The following is a 20,791-nucleotide window of genomic DNA, read 5'->3' as shown; positions in this document are numbered from 1 at the left end:
GTCACTAACACAACTTATTATTTACTACATGCATGGCAAGAGTAAGATTTTTGCTTACTATAATACTCTCTGGGCACAATAACAAACAAACTAACCTTCCCCTATTTTAATAATAAAATCGTACCTCGTACGTTATGCACAAAGCATTTATACACACACAAATATATAGGGATAATAAACACAAAAAATAAATTTATAGTGTGAACATCACGTAACCTCTATGTACACAGTAAAATGCAGTTCTATAGTTCTATTGTTGTGTACGGAAAATATTTTGAGAAGACGCCAATGTATAAAAAGTACATTTTTAAAGTAAAGCGTGTCATAGTTAGGTTGACCATGCAGTAAGAAATGCAGTATATTATGTTATATATCAATATGACGGACGGCCTTCTTATTTCACTTATCAAAATTGCTAGACATTCTTTGTATTCCGGATCAAAATTACCAAACAAAAACGATTAATTATTAGAAAACAAGTGAAACAATTGAATGAGTTAATTGTTGAAAACCCTGTATAGAAAGTGGCAAATGTCAATTCTTGCATTATTTTTAATAAATTACAAAAATTTAAAAAACCAACACAATTATGATGGCTTTTTGGAGGCCATATATTTATAAAGACCACTAGTTTAAGCTACCTGCAAATTTTCAACTCCCTATCTTTGATAATAAATGGACACCAAAGATTTGTTTTGACACAGTGATGTTTACGAAAAAATGTTTCAAACAAAAGTTGTTAATTTTTTTGTAAAAAACATTATTTACATTTAAACTTTTGTTCTATCTCTAACGATTTACAAGATGTGTCTTACGGACCCAAGACCTTAATTGACCTATGAGGCTTATGTACGAACTCAAGATCACTTTTTACGACCTAAGCACGCTATAAAAGTTTCAGTTTGATATCTCTTTAAGTGTAACAAACTTCGGACTAAACTAGTATACCTTGATATGTATTTCATATAGACAAGATATAAAAAGTACTTCGAATGGTCGTTAATTACTAACAGGCGAGTGGTTGCCACATTAGTTGCTTACAATTTTGGTTACTGCAGCTTGGCAGCTTCATGCGTGGCCACCTAAGAATTTAAACGGACTCGCCGTGATTTCCAGATTTAATTTTACAGTTTTTGTTTATCTCTTATCTATTACAAACTTTTATTGACCTTCGCGTGAACTTGAAAGTTAAGATGAATGTCGAAAACGTGTTTTCGAATACTAATAAGAAATCGATTTGATCAAATCAGAAAAATTTTGGAAAAAGTGCAGGACATGGTGTTTTATTTTACTTCAAGAAAAATAGTAACCTTATAGAAAGTAGTTTGTTGTCTTTCGACACCAACTCCCGGGATTTCAATCAAAAATTTTTCGGGATACGTAAAAAAATCCCCACTTTCCCCTACAAAAATTTTGTATTGAAAAAAGTTCTTAGGCTACGCACACAAGCCATAAAAGTATTTCTAGAGGAGTATTTCTCAATGGCATTATAAGCAGCCGGGCGCCAGGACTAGTGAATGAAGTTCACGAAGCCTTATAAAAGGTTGAGATCAGAATTTGACAAAAATCCAAAGATGAAGAATGGCAAAGATAATGAGAAGTGGATGCAAATTATAAAGCTTTGGTATTGTAAGAAAAATTGTATAAAGTGCATACGTATAGAGGTAAAACGCATTTAAAACCAGGGAGAACATTTAAAACCATTGCGATGATACTGTTGGAATGAAACAGGAAATGACCAAATCTGTATATTGAAGGTATTTTTATCTCATTTTACGACAAACTATACAATATATTCATTATGGGTACTTGAAAAATATTGTTCCATTCCCCTATTCAAAAAAATGAATCCATTGTTGCGTTTATTTGTGTAGACTTTAAATAATATACGCACAGTATTTCCCTATTTTATAAAACAAGGAGGTGTATATTCGATTTAGAAATGTTTATTTTATATTTGTCTTTGTTTTATAAATGACTTTGTACTGTGCATTATTATTTATTTGTTTAATGTTTTGGATAAGTTGTATTGTAATAATAAAGAGAAAGAATTATTTAAAATGTTCTTGTCGTCTGGGTAGTGACTGATGCAGTCATCTCAAACTCAAATACTAAAGTAGAGACTTAGAGAGATCCCTCACTGTTGTTACGTTTATTATAGGTCTGTTGGAACGTCAAACCACATATGATTAATTACTTCCATATACGAAGTAATATAACGCAGAGGTTATGTGAATAACTAGAACAAAGTGAAAAAATCACGTATTTAGTGATCCTAGAGATCTGGGATCTATTCCGGTTTAAAGGAAAAGCACTGGCTGGTTACAAAGAGATCCAAGTTCGATTCCTGTCCGCTGTCTAATTTTTACATTTCTTTCTATTTATCCCGTCAACACTCGCGTCAACCGTTCGGCAATATTTATTCGTGTGGAGAGAGATTTGCTCACGCGTCTGCACATGTTTCAAATATTTCGCGTATTAAATTTTCTTATATAAATCTACTTTTAATGCACTAGCTAAATAAAAAGAGTTTGATTACGTGATTATTGAATGATGTTTGAGAGTGAGTTAGAGCAGAGAAATGGCCTAAATAATTAAATTCAGAGTACGACTTATATTAAACTAACGAAAATACACGAATAGTCCCGAAAATTTTCGACTCATGTAATAAAAAATATTCTCACTCACGCAAAATGCTCACAACTATTAAAATGTGCAAAAACCTGAAATGTAGATAGGTTGAAAAAATCCGAAAAATCACATAACTCGAAAATAAATAAAGTTATATAAATAATTGATTTCTAGTTAAAGATAAAGTGAAGGTTATATAGTTTCATGTTCAACAAGCTGCAAGACCTGCCACGACGTTTGAGCAGAAAATAATTATGATTCTTTTGAGAGAATGAAAAAGGAGTGAACTTTAAGAATTTGTAGTAGAGATGGTCCTCAAAAGAAGGTGATAGATTGTAGAAAAACCTTTTTCTATTATGATAAAAATTTCCATTTTACTAATTCGTATTTTGATTTTAGCTTTTAGAACGACTAAAAAAATCCCATTTCTACAAAAACAGCACAATTTGTATTATCTTATCAAATTTATCATCAAACATTGAGTAATTTTTTCCGTTTTGGAGATAAAAGAAAGAATTTCGTAATTTAGGCAGAATCAAAATATTGATTTTGGCAATGTCAAAGGTGAATAATAAGATGCATTGTTCTGTTTACACGGCGGCAAAGTTTATCTATGTTGAGCTATAGAATCTCTAGATATACACACCATAACCTATGCACGGAGGTTGTATGGCGTTCTTATCAATTTTTTTTTTAAAAGGTATAAATATTATTATGTTGTATGTAAATTATATGTAGAACTCTAGAGGTATTCTTGTAAATTTATGACATCATTTCATAAAAATTCAAAAAAATTTCTTTTTGATAAACATCTTTAGTAAATTTCAAAAAAAAAAAAATCGAGGTAGGGTTGCTTGGCGGTGGTTGTAACAAAATAAAAAAAAGTTATATTTTTATGTTTGTTTATCATAAATATGTAAACATAGTACTTGACGGGTTATAGAAATTCTTTCGTGTTATATTTGCAAACTAAGTACAGTAAAATTTCTTCCGGGAAATTGTTTTTTTATTGACAAAGTTAATTCACTTTTCGTTAAAAACATATTTTATGACTCAAGTAACATTGTTAAAGACTTGAACGTAAGAATGGTCTCACGCGGCCAATATTATTAATGCAATAATAATTATTGACTTAATATTTGGTAAAGTTGGGATGCCCTCACACGAGTCAATAATATTGATAAGCTCTCAAATGAGTTAAATAAAATCATTATTTTAACAGAGACAGACAGCAGCCGCTAAAGACGAAAACAGAGTATAGGGAAACTTGGGTCTAACAAATATTTATTCTTCAAAATTAAATCTTGGCAATCAGATCTTTCAGGCGACAAGATTATTGGACTAGAATTTTTAAAAGCATGGAATTGCCTAATTTTTTTACAAGAACTTTTGCTTATAGGTTTTACTGTTATAGTGCAGTTTAACTGTAAAAATAATATATATTATTGTGAATGAAAGGCGTGCGCAAAATAATGAAACACATTTGCTTTCATAGATAACACTGTTACTGTTGTTATGCAATATGGATTTACCATAATACATAGAAATTTACGACCGGCAACAATACACACTGCTGTAGTAAGTAATATTGAGTGTATAGGAATGGATCCTTTTAAAACGTTTTCGCTTCTGGATATATGTAAAATATGTGTCTACTTGTACGAAAACTTGTATTATAGTTGATTTAGGAATACCATCAATTTATAGCTTGCAGAAGAATAAAAGCAATATTATGATCGTAGCTCACACGATCAAAATGGAAAATGATTTTCGATCAAATTCTGAAGATTCTTGACGGGTACATAAAGACCCAGCTGCAAAGTTATTTGACAGGTAATTATAATAATTGACTTTGATACTTGTTGAAGGAGGCAATTGCCCCATTCTTCCTTTCTGGATATAAGATCTCAAAGAAGTTTATTTTATTGCCTATGTGTGAATCTCATATCTCTAAAACCAACATTTTAAGTGCTATGAGATTTTTGATTAATAGGGTACTTTCGGTAGTGAAAAATAAATCATGAAATTTGAAAAAAGTTAAAATTTATGTAAAAATATACTTAAATACTCTGATTTCGAGTCATAAAAGCACATTTTTCTTTTATAATATTAAAATTAAAAATCGTAATTTTTAAACTTTATATCACTTGACCTAAAACGCGGGCAAGCCCTGATGTGATGTCATATCGGTATGAGCCATAGACCATCAGTTAGTTCAGTGTAGACAGCTGGGTATAATATATCCATAGGTAATAAATATTTATATTTATTATAATTAGTTGTCTATGAATGATTGATTGAAATTGATTTGTGTTATTTCGTATAATGATACCGATATTACGTCACCAAATTGGATGCCCGCGTTTTTGACAGTTTAAAAAAGGTTTAAAATTAAAGTTTTTGGCAAGAAAGCGTGTGTATTTTTCCGAAATAAATTTTTGGTGGCTTTTGATTAGCAAAATCAACATTTTGTATTACTTTTTCAAATATAGTAGAATACCCTATTCATCAAGGACTAATTAAATCCATATCTACTGTTTGTTCAAGGAATAGTTGTTATTTTTGAATGAACTATAAAGTTGAAAGTTACATAAATAATATTAAAGGTACAAAGTATTAAATATGTTCTCTTGTCTCTCTCTCTCTCTCCAAATTTTAACCCTCCAAACTTTACGACAGTGTTTCAGTGTTTGTTGTTATACATTTAAATTTAGTTAGGAAATGGTGATACCGTATAATACTACACGAACCGGAATCTAGAAGGAAACTAACTACCCAAAAGTATTTATCTTATAATGTTTTATGTTTATGTGTGTGGTGGGTGTTTAGGAAATAATATTAAAATAAGTTTTTAATATTTTAAGCTCTTTAATAAGGGGGATGATGATTCATTGTTTCAAGTGTGCCATAATTAATTTAATGTATTTGATATGTGTAATTTGAGAGTTAACAAACGGAGCAGGCGCTAATTTTTAATGATACTGCAAAGATTTTATAAACATTTTTTGACACAATTAGTTGATTTAGATAGCGAATATTTCTTTTATACCATGTATATAAAATATACTAAGGTATACTAAGTTAAGTCCCAAGTTAATGGTAACGAAAATATTGATGCTATGAACAAAATTTTGATATAGGTGTTTATAAAATCAAATAATTAGTCCATTTCCGGTTGTCTGTCTGTCTGTCTGTCGTCTGTCTATCGTCTGTCCGTCTGTCATCACGATTACTCAAAAACGAAAAGAGATATCAAGCTTTTATAGCGTGCTTAGGACGTAAAAAGTGAGGTCAAGTTCGTAAATAAGCAGCATAGGTCAATCGAGTCTTGGGTCCATAATAACCAACTTGGAACATTTTTTCCGTGAGAGCGCAAATTATGAGAAATTTGTATAGTATGTATTATATGGGTATATCAGTAATATATGTGTGACATGTATGTATGTTTAATGTGACAGAGTAATCAACACTGTCTATACATGGTATTTCAACAATTAACTCAGTCAATTATTTGTTTTCACTTGTTCTTAAATAAATGCTGCAATCAGTGTAGGAATCTCTTTGCATCTTATACGTAATACGGAGAACGCTAGCAAGAACTCCGGTGGCAAATCCCTACTATGTGGGAGTCTGTAATCGATATTATTTATATTCACAAACCTCTAGGACATAAATCAAAATTCGAGTATCATTAAAAATTCATTTATTTAACCTCAATGGCATCAATCAGAAATATCGCTAGTGCTATTATGATGAGAAGGGGGTGGCTAACTTTGGCAGATAAACAGGGTGTTACCCAATCAAAAAATAACTTTAACAAAAGTTGCATAGTTTGACGGGGAATATCATGTTCTGACGCCATATTGGACCCCTAGTTCTTCGGGTTTCTTTAATAGCCAATTTAGATCCATTTTTTCGAAAAAGATTAGCTTTCGGAGGAAATTCGATTTGAAAAATGTCATTATTGCATTTAATCAAAAGAAAATAAGCTAACTACGGAAAAATGCTTTAGCCAAAAGTTGTCAAAGGAAAAAGAGGACATTGATGTTTGTGTCCATGACTTTGACCTACAATTATCGACTAACATATTAGCATATTGTTCATTTTCTCCGAAAGCTAACGAGGATCAACTTCATATTTAAAGTGTTATTCTCTCTTACCATTTAGGATCTAAATCGGGTATTAAAGAAACCGTAAGTACTAAGTTCAATCTGATGCCAGAACGAGATGCCCCCCATCAAACTCTGCAAATTTTATTTAAGTTATTTTTTGATTGGTTAACTACAAAACGAGATATTTAGATGTATAGATTAAAATGGCCCATTCTGTATAAAGATAAAAACTATCATAAAGATGTTTTGCGTTATTGATCCATTCATTCATTGATGAAGTGAACCAGAGGACCATAAGTAATTTGGTTTCTTATGTTTCTTTCCTTACCAATCGTAACTTTCAAAATGAAACACGGCTTAATAAGGCTTAGAATCACACAGATAACCATAAAAACTTCGTTTGGAATGAGATTCGAACAAATTGAAAGATTAATTAATTAATCGATGGATTTTGGTTAATCCACTGATAAAACTTGCCTAACTTAAAACCTATTGAACTGAATAAAAATTGAATAATTCATTTAAAAAATCTGCATGACGTAATTAAAATAAAAAATTAATCTATATTTCATCGTATAAAATAAATACTAACCGCGGTGACGTGATGTGCGTTTCCATGTTGTGAGGCGCCATGATGACATTGGCTGTGGTCACGACAGTTGCACCGCCGCCTCCTGATGCTGTTTGTTGTTGTTGGAGTTGATGTTGTTGTTGTTGTTGTTGTTGCTGGAATTGTTGATGTGCAACCGCCGCAGCTCGTTGATGTTTCGTAGCTTGTTTGTGTCGCGACAATGCAAAAAACAGCGCAAGCACGGCTTTTAATCGACCTTCTTGTAGATCGGTAGCACATATGTCGTCAATCCCAGCCACGTGTTGTGCTTTCAATGCACGAACACAACAATTTATATTATCCAACTGCAACAGAAATAAAACAAGAATTATTTTCTGTATTAAGTGATTTATTAAGGTGATCCTGTTTAAAAGTGATATTGTTGGAGTTTATAGGACCCCGCATGATTAGGCTAAAATGGCTTTCTATAAAACTTTTTCAAATCGCCCCCAAAATGCTCTTCGGATCGTTCTGAAGTTACACATATTTAATATTATAGTTATAGTATTAGATAGGAAAATAGCTTTCTGTAGGTAGGTTAGATTAGGTTAGAGTGGCTGTCCTGGGGTGGGACACACTTAGACCATAGGGTCCGTTGTGATACCGAAAAAGGGTTGGCCCATCTCCGGCCACTATTCCATGAACCATTTGGAGTTGTTTAAGAACAGCAGGGAAGCTTTGACGTCGACGGACTCCAGGTCAGAGAGGTCGCCAAAGAGAGACTGGCTCAAGTAAGTCCATCTCCTCAAAAGCTGGGCAGTGACAGAGAAAATGAGACATTGTCTCCTCCTCCTCACCACTGTGACAGCTCTTGCAGTAGTCGTGATATACTGCCAGGCCCAGGCGTTCAGCATGCCTGCCGCCCAACCAGTGTCCTGTAATAGCCGCAACAACTATGCGAACAGAGGCCCTTGGAAATGATATAAGATCTTCGGAACGCCTGAGATTGCACTCAGACCATATCTGTCTTGTAGTACCACAAGTACGTTCCTCCCTCCATCTAAGATTGGCTTTTTTTTAAGATATCCTCTTTGAGGAGCAACTTGCAGTACGCAAATGGAACTCCTGGATATTTATTAATGCTCATGTCCGGCAGCATTGTGCCATTTCTGGCAAGCTCGTCGGCTTCGCAATTTCCTGGAATGTCCCTGTGTCCCGGTACCCATACCAGATTTACATTCATTGGTTTCGCCAACTCATTTAAGGACGTACGGCAGTCCTGTGCTACCTTTTCTGTAGGTACATAGTTATGAAAAAAAAACCTTTCGACCTTAAATGAGTAGTTTCGACCGTACAGTCAAAAAATGAAACTTTATAATTATTATTATTGAACATGATAGTAATAATAGGATCACCTTAATATTTTTAAGACATGAGATTTAACAAGTCTATTTTTTATTATGTGTTTAAAAAATATTATAGAAGCAAATAAATATATTATGGGTCTACCATTTGGTTTTAATATTTAGTTACATGAAATAAATCATTTTAGTTTTTGTAGACATAAAAAATTAAATAAATATTATAATATAGACTACAAAGTGTGCCAGCTTAAGACAACATTATTATACAAGGTGATCCAATAGCTGGTACACATGTTTGAAATTTCAAAGTAAGCCTAATATTTTTAGCGGTTGGGTTAAAGTTGAATAATATTGAACTTCACCATAAGAAAATGAATAAAATATAAAAAAGAATTCACAGATTATAGTAGACGTATATGTCAGTTATAGCAGACGAGCCAATGCAGTATAGGGGCGTCAGGCCCTTACTGGTTGGTGATATCCACAATACTTCTGGTGGATTGTCCTATTCGATACTGCAATATTACTTATGCTAAGATAGATACTATAGTATCTGTTTCTATACCGTACCAGCATAGTACTAAACGCCATATATTTCTTACCGTGTACAATTTTGTTTTTTTCTACTTTTATAAATATTAATATAAAAATTATAAAAATGTCCTACTGTCATTCTCGTTAATGATACTACTCATTTGTGGCACATTGGATCGATCAAGTTCCAAAGACCTTTTTTCAATTTAGAATTGTTACCTATATACTGCGTTATTGTTTAAATACCCTTATTACAATTACACCCTATATATAATGAGACTACTTCTAAACGTGCGTGCCAGTGTTGTAGTATTTAAACTTAACTCAAACATTATACTCACTGTACTCATAAAAAAATATCATTTTACATTGTTTGATTTGTATGAATAATTATTGTGGATAATTAAAACAAATAAGTTTATATTTTTTATGATTATTTATAAATATGAAGTTTAATTTTTCTAAAATTCATTCATAAACAAACTCGGTGTGATATGATGGCATGCATAATAGAGTGGTGTGTGGCATACCGAAAATATATCTAATTTATTTTTCTCATCTCCTTGCAGAAAGTGTCAACTTTCGTTTCGCTTCGCGTTTATTTTTTGATAAGGAACATTTTTTTACATTTAAACTTTTGTTCTATCTCTAACGGTTTACAAGATGGGTCATACGGACCCATAGGTCAAGACCCAATTGACCTATGTTGCTCACTTCTTTCGTTTTTGAGTTATCGTGTCCACAGACGGACGGACGGACAACCGAAATTGGACTAATTAGGTGATTTTATGAACACCTATACCAAAATTTTGTTCGTAGCATCAATATTTTTAAGCGTTACAAGCGTTTTTAAGCGGGACTAAACTTAGTATACCTTGCATATTACATATATGCATGGTATAAAAAGCAAAAACTTGGCATAGATGGAAAAACTTCAATAAATCATATGCATTTGCATTTTATTTTAAAAACAAGTGTGCAATTCTAAATGAGAAAGTCCTTTTATAATGGAAAAAATTCACTGAATCAATTATTTTAGAAATAAAACTGTAACAAGAACCAACAACCAATTTTAACATACTTATTTTTACTAAGTAGCATTATTAATATCGATCCTATAAATCTCTAAAACTAATAATAAAATAGTCACGTATCGTTATAATATTTACTATTTTACTGTTTTAACATAAATTTAATTGAGCGATAAGTAAAAAAACAATTTTGTAACAAATGTAGTTTATAATTCGTTTCAAACGTCAAACTAACCATACTTATATATTTCATATTTTATATTATTTGTAGTCGTTATTTTACCTCATTAAACATAACTTTTTTTAAAAATACAATCAATCTAATAAGGACTGAAATGTTTTAGATGAAATCTAGTTGAAAAATCATACGTAGAATCGAACTTCATCATAGATATTTGAATCTCAATGAATTGAAGCGACTATAGTGACACGGCTGTAGTTTAAAGTGACTATAGTAAGATAATTGGATAATTGGCTAAAAGGGACCTATACAAATAAAAAACTCGACCAAAGTTAAATGGGTGGCGGTCAGATTACACTGTGGATCATATAAAACAGTCTACTCGTACTCAATACCCGTACTTTTCTATACCATGTACCTATATATGGAATATATCAAGGTATACTAGGTTTAGTTCCGAATTTAGTTTTATGCTGCGAATAAAACATTGGTAAAGATGTTCATAAAATCACCATTTCACTAGGTCAATCAACATTTTATAGTATGTATTATATGGGAATATAAATTATGTGTGTGTGACACCCTGCGTGTTATATTTATACACGACTGTAACTATCTAAGAGAGACAATCTTTCTTTACTTACATGACGTAAAGAAACCAACGAATGCGTAATCAACACTCTCTATACATGGTATTTTAACAACGAACTCAGTCAATTGTTTGTTTTCACTTGTTATTTTCGATTAATTTATTTGGTACTAACTTGATACCCGTCCGATTCACTGTGCTTAAAACTAAAACCACCTCTTTATAGCCTCCACTTCTTTTGTTTTCACATATATCAACGTTCCATAACATTTGAGGGGATTGTTTTACGCAGCTAAAATACTTGAAAGGATTGTTTTACGCAGCTAAAAGATATGCAAAGTTTTCAATTTTTTAAATTGTAAAGTAGTCATAATTCATTGAAATAAATTTCGATTTTTGCCCCAATTCCTAGATCCGTTTTTTGTATTTTTAAATTACGTATTTTCGACTACCAAGTAGTCATCATCAGTAAGAATTAGCTAGTGATGATGACTACTTGGTAGTCGAAAATACGTAATTTAAAAATACAAAAAACTGATCTAGGAATTGGGGCAAAAATCGAAATTTATTTCGACATATCCTAGAGTTCTCATTTATTATCTTCGATAATATTTATATTTATAATTCTATTGAGTATATCAGAAAAGTTAACCATGAATTGTGACATTTACTATTTTAAATTTTTACATAAATCTTTAATTTATGGTTCAAAATGATGATCATAGATCTGCTCCATCTATAATCATAATTTTGAACCATAAATTAAAGATTTCTGTAAAAATTTAAAAAATGGTAAATGTCAAATTAAAATTAATTTTTTTATTTTTTATTTTTTTAAAAATATATCTTTATAAATTAAAGTTTATGTGTTATTCTGATATATCAGCTATATTGCTGTACAGTTTCATTAAAAACCATTCGCTAGTTTTTGCGTGAAAGCGTAACAAACAAACAAACATGCTTACTTTCATATTTATAATATATAAGGATAGGGATATCTTCACGTTTACCACAACATTGCATGACCAAATAAAAAATTGAAGATGTACGTATATTTTTTCGAAGTTTTTGTTTTTTTGTTTTACAATTTATAGAAATTAGATTTCTTGTACAGATTACATTCGTCAATTGTAAAACGTAGGTACATTGGTTAGATAAATGTGAGGAAGCAAAAATAATAACAATCGATAAGATAAGTGAAGTAAATAAATATAATACATAAAGCAAAAAGCAAAAAGTATAAAAATATTAAATGTAAGTTAGTTGTTTATTCGGTTATTGACTGAAAAATAAAACAATGGTAAATAAAGTAAGTGAAGCAAACGATTACGTGAGACCAAATGAAGTCATGTTTAAAATACAACAAATACAAATACAAATATATAAAACCAAACCAGTCCATGACTGAAGAATTCCATCTTTGGGCAAAATAAAATAATGTACCTTTTTCACTATTTTTAGTCGTCTTCGTTTCTTTTCTATATTTATATCTTTTGGTCTGTTCGCTTCGTTCGCGTTCGGTTCTTTAAACATTCTATTTGATATTAAATAATTCTCTTTCTATATACTATATACAGGACAGCCATTAAAAATAAGATGCCCTAAAAGTAATCTTTTGCCCTGTTTAAGGTTGATCGGACATTAAGGGTAATGTAAAGATACAAATCTGAATTATTGATATGTTAAAAGAATTTTTAAAGTGAAAACTTCTTTAGCGACGTTTTGCACTTTTTGGTAGGGGTAAATGTTATGGGTTCGCGTTACCGACATGTTGTGCGCGCGTCGACCAGCTTATAGCAGTATATCTGTAGCTATACAGCTGACGTATTGTGTAACATTAGTGCTGCGTATATAATAAGTACATTTAAATTTATGTAAATACAAATACTATCCACAAATCATATGATTGTATATTAATTGTTATTTCAAATTGAATTTTATTTATATTTTGTCATAGGTAATCTTGTACAGCTTGTAATATATTTAAATAATAAAAAACCATATAAACATGCATATAATTGGTGCTCGGAGTGTCAATAGATGTGAAAACCAGATTGATGTTGATAATTTTAATCCAAATATTATGAAATTTCAAAATTTTATACTAGAAGTTCTAAGTTTTTATTTCTATCGGCAGTCCTTATGACTGCCAAATTTTTTAATAACTAATATTAAATGAAAACATACATTTTCAATAAATGTTCCACCTTCTAAAGATTAAAAAGTTAACTACTGAGAATTTTCGCAATTCTACCTAACAGTTGGTATTTAATTGAAGCTAAGGTTTTTTTGAGACGGCCATCGTACAATATGCTCTTCAAAAATAATCGTTAAAAATGAAACACTTATTAGCTCATATTTTTACTGTTCAGAATTAAACATTTATTATCCCATTTTTATGAGTTTAACCTGAAAATACTTTGAATATAGCCCAAGTTTGTTTGTATAGTGGCCGGCTACCCTGTATGTTTAGCACCATTCACTTTATGAGGTTTTTATTCTTGTAAGGTCAGGGTTGCAAAAATACATGCATTCACAATCGACTACTTCTAATATTTCTTATACATTTATTAGTACAGGGTGGTCTAAAGTGATTGCTGTTGTTGTAATCCATCATTGCTTATTTATAAACTGTTTTCTAATACATTGCTTGAACTTTTTGAACAACCTACAGCGGAAATGTCCGAAAATAAGTCGTTAAAAGTAGCTTTTATTTTTTCAGTCGCATTTCCTCCGAAAGGTAACGATTTTCAAAAAAATGTTTTACATAAAAAATGCTTGTTATTTTACGAGGATCAACTTTCTAAGTCAAAATGTTATTCTTTGTATTATCTTTTTGGATCTAAATTGACTACTAAAGCAACCCAGAGAACTACTTCATACTTGAAAAAAATAAATACATCTCTAACCTTCTGTAAATCAGTAATGAATGATTTTCGGACATATGTTTATAATAATAATGGGGTTTAACCCTCCGTTTCTCTGACATATACGCCTATAACAGAGGCCACCCACATCATTATTTGTTTATCTTTATTTATTTGATTACAAACATATTTACAATTACATTTTTGATGTGGGTGGAGTCGGTTACTTCGTTCTTATCCAAGCGACGACAATGTGATCAATTCTGCACTCCCATTAATTATAAATTGTTCACACTGCCGTTGCCTGGATTCGAATCTGCAACCTAAGTTTAAATGGACAAACAGTCAAGGCAAACGCCTTAGACCGCTCGGCCATTTAGGCTCATTTATATGTTTAATATAAATTTTTTTTTCTTATTTTGAGCTAGAAAACACACATCTAAAATAGTGTCGTGCACCCTTGAAACACGATGTATATTCAGCAGATTGCAACCAATTTAATAAATCCCTTTAACAGAAAAATTTGATTGGATCATTCAGTATTTTTTCAAAATACACGGTTGCATTGTTATTATTATAATTTATAAAATACATTTCCCTGTATCTCATATGATAACTAATGTACTTAGCTACGGTTCACCGAATATCCTCAAGACAATAGTTTCTTTCCTTTTACATTAAATTTCAGTAAGTTGGCATGATTTAGATAATGTTGATGTTCTTTGCATTCTATGATATTATTTATAACCGAGTTAAAAGTGTAACTTTTACCTTTATGTAACTAATTTGGGGCTTTCTTTACTCTGGAAGGTTCATTACAAACTATTACAAGAGGTTTCAGAATTTTACTTAATCCTTTTTGCTTAACTATTTTACATATACAAGTTCATCTTACCTAGGTACGTAATTAAAAAGATTATCTATAGCACTAGCTTACGATTTAATTGTTTGCCTAGTAAGTGAACAGGGTTTAATCTCAGCATTAATTTTTTCTTTCCTCTTATATTCTTGGGAGATTCACATTTACGCGTTGCAGAATAAAAGCCCAGTTTTTTTAAATATTGCCTAACAGGACCATATTTTCTACTGTCACTCAAAAGATTAGTGTCAAGGACATACTCAATCAGTTTTAACCTGAAATTTTTTTATTAAGGCTAGAAATTTGGTCCGCGGGACAGCCAAATGGCCAATACTTTCTCTCTTCGACTTTCAACTTTCTCTCAACAATCAACTTTCTCTCTGAAAGTGCTGAGTTTTCAATTGGGCATGAAAAAACGCATATTTAATCTATCGGTCTGAGAAAACGCAACAGCAAATTTGTCGGACACTATGATAACTTGAAAATTAAACAATTCAGTAAAAGTGAACTATGTATGTATTCATTATGGACTCATCCGTTTAGGCACTAAGATGCCATAGACAGACAGGCAGACACACATAGCGGTTTAAACTTATAACATCCCTTTTTTTGGTTCGGGGGTTAAGAATACTTAAGTTCGAGGTAGTATTTTATTCGGACTGAATGTTCAATTAAAATTATTAAGTGGTCACAGTGTCCGAAAAATTTCCTGCTGCGTTTTTTCAGACCGATAGCTTAAATGTGACGTTATCATGCTCATTTGAAAACGCAGCACTATCGAAAACATTCGTAGGACAAAAGTTTCGTAGACTCGCCAAAAGGAAGCCATTCACAAAGTATATTAATGCATTTAACAAAAAGGGTGCTGTTCCGCGGATTAATTGTCTAGAGTGCCACTTTTTTGAAAAGCAGTGTATAAAAAGTAAAGCCAGTATCTCAACTGATATCAAACTAACTAAGATTTGTAAAGGAAAGCCGCATTAATGTTAAAAATTCTTATCGCTTTAGTATTTATTACATTAGATTTTACATTCATGAATACAATAATAATTTGAAGTGCACACTTTGAAAATTATTTAAATTAGATTCGCTCAATAAACTTACATTAACTTTAAAAGATTCGATATTCTCTGGTAGTGTTGTTTAATGATTTTAATCACTGAATTATTAACCTTAGCTGAAAAGGTCATTAGCTGAAGAGTGTTATACCTTTTTTAAGAATAACCAGCTAATATTAGTCAGTTGCCATATTAGATAGGTTAAAAATTTACAGAGTGTGTTACTTCGACTTCGAATAAAGAAAAATAAATTTTTTTTTTTCGTAATTTTCGGGGAAAACTCGTCAAGTTAGTCCCTAAATTTTGAAATGAAATAAACTGCTAACTTTTTGCAAAAACTTGGTATAATGTGTTTCTTAGATATGAAGTATCATTCGTAAACCATGAGTTAGTTGCGCAAATGCTTCTATTTGTTAATAAACAATAAATTGTTAATTAAATGGAACGGTAAATGTAAAAGTTGACTTAAAAAAAATTAATTAATAGGCAACTTGTATTACGTATACGTTATACATGTATAAGATTGTAAATTCATGGCTGATACTTAATACAAGTTGCCTATTTATTAATTTTTGTGTTTACTTTTACATCCATGGAATTTATTGATTATTAACAAATTTGCGCAACTAGCTCATGGTTTATGAATGATACTAGCTGTGAACAACCCGCTTCGCTGGACAACTTAGCCTATGTCCTTTCTTAGGCTCTAGACTATCTCTGAACTAAATTTCATTTAAATCGGTTAAGTAGTTTAGGCGTGATTGCGGTAACAGACAGATAAACATAGTTATTTTCGCATTTATAATATTAGTAAGAGTAAAATTTGACACTTACGAAAGAGATTCCACCAGGTTTTAGCAAAAAAATTAGTGGTTTATTTCTTTGTCGTTAATCTGTTACATCTGTGACTGTACTAATATTTTTATTAGTACAGTACATTAGTACAGCGTTTATAAAAAAATTTCATTCACTACTATTCGTTAAATTTTAATTCACGTTCGCAACTATATGAAATTCCATGTAATTGGCATTCATTATAAGCATATGTAGGAAACATAGATGGGATTTTAAAAGGTACGTGACCGTGGCCCGTGGGATATTATTTATCAAACATGATATAATTATATTAGAAAAAAAAAGCAAATAAAATTGATAAAAACATTCCTTTATTTATGAAATAGGTATTTTTGATAACTAAATTCGCTATACCTATATATTTTACAAAAAATTTCATACGAACGTTATACAACCTCTGTGTGTATAAACAAGAGTAAAATGCTCTTTACTGTTGAGATAAAAATTTCAAGATCGTATGTGATTGTGTGACCTTGAATCGTCCTTTGAAAATTTTTAAATTTTGAAGAGAAATTCCAATTTTTAACCGACTTCAAACAAAAACGGAGGAGGTTATCAATTCGACTGTATTTTTTTTTTTTTTATGTTTGTTATTTCAGAACTTTTGACTGGGAGATCCGATTTTGATGATTCTTTATCTGTTTGAAAGCTGGTGCTTCCTGTTTGGTCCCATTTCATTTTGGTCTAGTTCTGACAACGGCATCCATGAGAAAATCATAAAAGTCTTAAATTTGCATTAAGTATGTACGACAAGAGGACGAATAACTCAATATCACTTCGATGATTCTTTTTTTAGTGAAAAATTAGTTAGTGTACTTCAGATTCACTAAAAATCACAAAATAAAAAACTTTTAACAAAAAGAAAACCGACTTCAAAAGAAAAATTTTTCCAAAACAAATTAAAATGCACTAAAAAGTAAACAAATAATGATAATATAATGCAGTTAAAATTATTATTATTTTTGGAGTCGGTGTCAGCCAAGGAAAAAACTCTGACAGAACAGTTTGCTACATTAGCTTGGCTGACACCGACTCCAAAAATAATAATAATTTTAACTACATTATATTATCATTATTTGTTTACTTTTTAGTGCATTTTAATTTGTTTTGAAAAAATTTTTCTTTTGAAGTCGATTTTCTTTTTGTTAAAAGTTTTTTTATTTATATAATCATTTTAATCTAAGTGATTTTGTAGAAGAAATTAAAATCATTATTTTTTGTTTAAAACATTATTTCGCATTGATTCGGCAGAAATTCAATATTAAATGGAATTTTATAATGTATATACAATTTAACAAAAAGTTATTATGACGAAACTAATCAGAAATCACTCATGAAATAATTTATGAAATTGATATGAGATACAAATATAAAGACGTTTAAAAAGTCAGCCAAATTTATAGATATCGAAATAATTCTTAAATACTTTTTATTAAGCAGTTAGCTATCAAATTTATTTATTTTCTTGTGTATTTTTAAACCCAAAATTTAAAAAAGGGGTGTTATAAGTTTGAACGCTATGTGTGTGTGTCTGTCTGTCTGTAGCATCGTAGCGCCTAAACGGATGAACCAATTTTGATTTTCTTGGTTTAGTTTGAAAGATAATTAAATAGAGAGTGTTCTTAGCTATGTTTCAACCTAGATTTTTAGGGTTCCGTACCCGAAAAAACTCGAATAATTTGTAAATTTCACTTGTATGTGACACATATTAGTACATGTATACATATTAGTATGACTAAAACGCTGATAAAATAAGAATTCCTTTCTCATTTCCAAAAGCCTCAGTTGTTTTTTGCCACCAGAGTTTGGAAAACCGGGTCAAATTCATATAAGCTCTATATTTACATTCTACCTTATAGTCTACATATGGAAGTGAAAACTACTTACATTGAACAAATAAATAATTGGTGATGGTTTCGCCGACAAATAAATTTATCAGAATTTATTTTTGTTTTTATTTCAATTGTTTTCTTTTTATTCCGTAACTAATTTTAGAAATATTTTTCAATTGTAATTCAATGTATAAAATTATGATAAAATTCGAATTGAAATTTTATTATTTATTTTGTATAAACATGTCATTTTTTAAAACCGCGTGATTTTTATTAAAAAGAATAATGCATTTTTTTCTAATAACTATATGCTGATTACAAACACAGAATTCTGTAATCACCTTATATCACTCGGCTACTGAGCTGGTTTAATATTTTTTTTAAGTTGTACCAATAATAAATCCATGATGAATTTCAAATTTAGTTCATATTCTCATAAATTATCAACTCATTAAAACATAGTTAAGTCGAAAAATTCCAATAAATTTCACTCAAAACAAACCTTATTAATGATACCCTACTTATGATTTCAAGTATATCACTTTCTACAAATAATCTTCATATGCCTATCAACCAAAAATTGTACTTCAAATACAATTTTTTTTTTTAAATATTAAAAATTTTTTATTGATTTTCATTATTCTTTGTGATTCAGTTATCAAAAAAAAAAAAAATAAACAATAATTATTGAATTCAGTGAATTGAATCAAAAAAAGCAAGTGACACAATTCATTTTTAACAATCATAATAATAGTAATCATTTTCACTTCCTTTTTGCAAATTATAAATAGCCATTGTTATTTACATCAAGTAGCTAATTTCACTTTTTATTTTTTTTTGAAATTAGCTGGTGCATGCTCGCTTCGCTGAGCAATTCCAAATCTGTAGTTCATATCATATGAGACAAAAATTTATAAAATACGCGATATTCTATAATATTCTGGAACTTTCTAAACTATTCAGGTCTATGGGTGGGATGAAGGTTGCTCGAAGGTCCTTTTTACTCGTCAGTATGACCTTAAATATACGTACAGAATTTATTACTTATTAAATGGTAATATTTAATATACTTTTTATCGATTAACACCCAATATGATTGATTGCGAAGAAGATGTGAGTGTAAGTATGTGTTTATAATGTTTCCAATTGTGACATAAAATAATTAAAAAGTGACTCATACTAAAGTAAATGATTTATGAACAAAAAGACGATGTAATGGGATAAATAATTAGGCATTACAAGAGTCATAATAGATATATATATATATATTAATATATAATATAATAATATATATTTATTTGATAAAACCACCTACTAAAAATATTATTATAATTCTTTTATATACAGCGTGTCTACTTAAGTTGGCTACTATGGAAAACTTTTTTATTCTCTAAAAAAGTTATTATTTATAAAAATCTCTGCTTTCTTCTTCTGCTTATATTCAGCAATTCACTTTTGACTTCGAATATACGGAGTGTCCTCAAATTGAAACAGTTAAATAGGAATGTTAGTTATATTATTATAGCTCTTGTTGATTTAATTTGTGCAATTGTAATTTACTTTGATTTATGTCGAAATAATCGATAAGTTCGAAAACTTAAACCCCGACCATTATAGAATCGCGTTCTCAAAAGTATAGAAACAAGAAAACATTTTGACATAAATCATGTAAATTACAATTGTACATATTATTAAATCAACATGGACTATACATAATTGACTGAAAATTTAAACAAAAATAAAATTAATCTAAGTTTTTATAAAACAAAATCGAACTTTATTTTATTTAAACCATTTTGAGGTTATAATTTCGTGAGAAAGTATAGCAACATATACATATTTGAAAATTGCTATCATAGCATTATAACCTCTAAAGGGCGCCGTATTCAATTGAATGTGACGGTGCATAGCCTATAACCAGCGGACGATTAAGACGCTTCTAACGATACCACATTTGTAAAATTATGATAAGTAGTTTAGAAGCTCGGAGGGAACAGACGAAAATACATACGTTTTAAACTATTTTGCGATTATAATTTCGTAATTAAGTATAACAATATATATATATTTGAAAATTGAAAATTACGCTCTTTAATTTGATACCAAACACACTATAATTAAAACGAAATTTGTTTTTCGATCATAACTTTATGTCCTCTAGAAGGCACCATGTTCAATTTAATGTGACGCCACAAAGCCTATAACCAGCGGGCGATCAAGACGCTGCTTCTTACAATACCTCATTTGTAAAACTAAGATATGTAGTTTAGAAGCTAGGTCCGAACAGATGAACATACATACATATCGGTCAAACACATAGCCAAGCAA

The 20,791-nt window shown here is 30.3% G+C and overlaps 1 protein-coding gene across 3 annotated transcripts in view; it reads right to left on the bottom strand.

Moving 5' to 3' along the window:
• LOC123291684 (protein sickie) overlaps window positions 1-20,791 on the bottom strand; it is a 95,666-nt gene that overhangs the window by 18,657 nt on the left and 56,218 nt on the right. For all 3 annotated transcript variants that reach the window (XM_044872053.1, XM_044872054.1, XM_044872056.1), the window contains exon 5: window positions 7,336-7,658. In XM_044872053.1, coding sequence (XP_044727988.1) covers window positions 7,336-7,658 — 323 coding nt within the window. The remainder of the gene's footprint in view (window positions 1-7,335; window positions 7,659-20,791) is intronic.

Source organism: Chrysoperla carnea, chromosome 2, assembly GCF_905475395.1.
Source record: "Chrysoperla carnea chromosome 2, inChrCarn1.1, whole genome shotgun sequence".
Lineage (NCBI taxonomy): Eukaryota > Metazoa > Arthropoda > Insecta > Neuroptera > Chrysopidae > Chrysoperla > Chrysoperla carnea.
The sequence above is the reverse complement of the archived record's forward strand: the minus strand, read 5'-3'. Positions and strand labels throughout refer to the sequence as shown.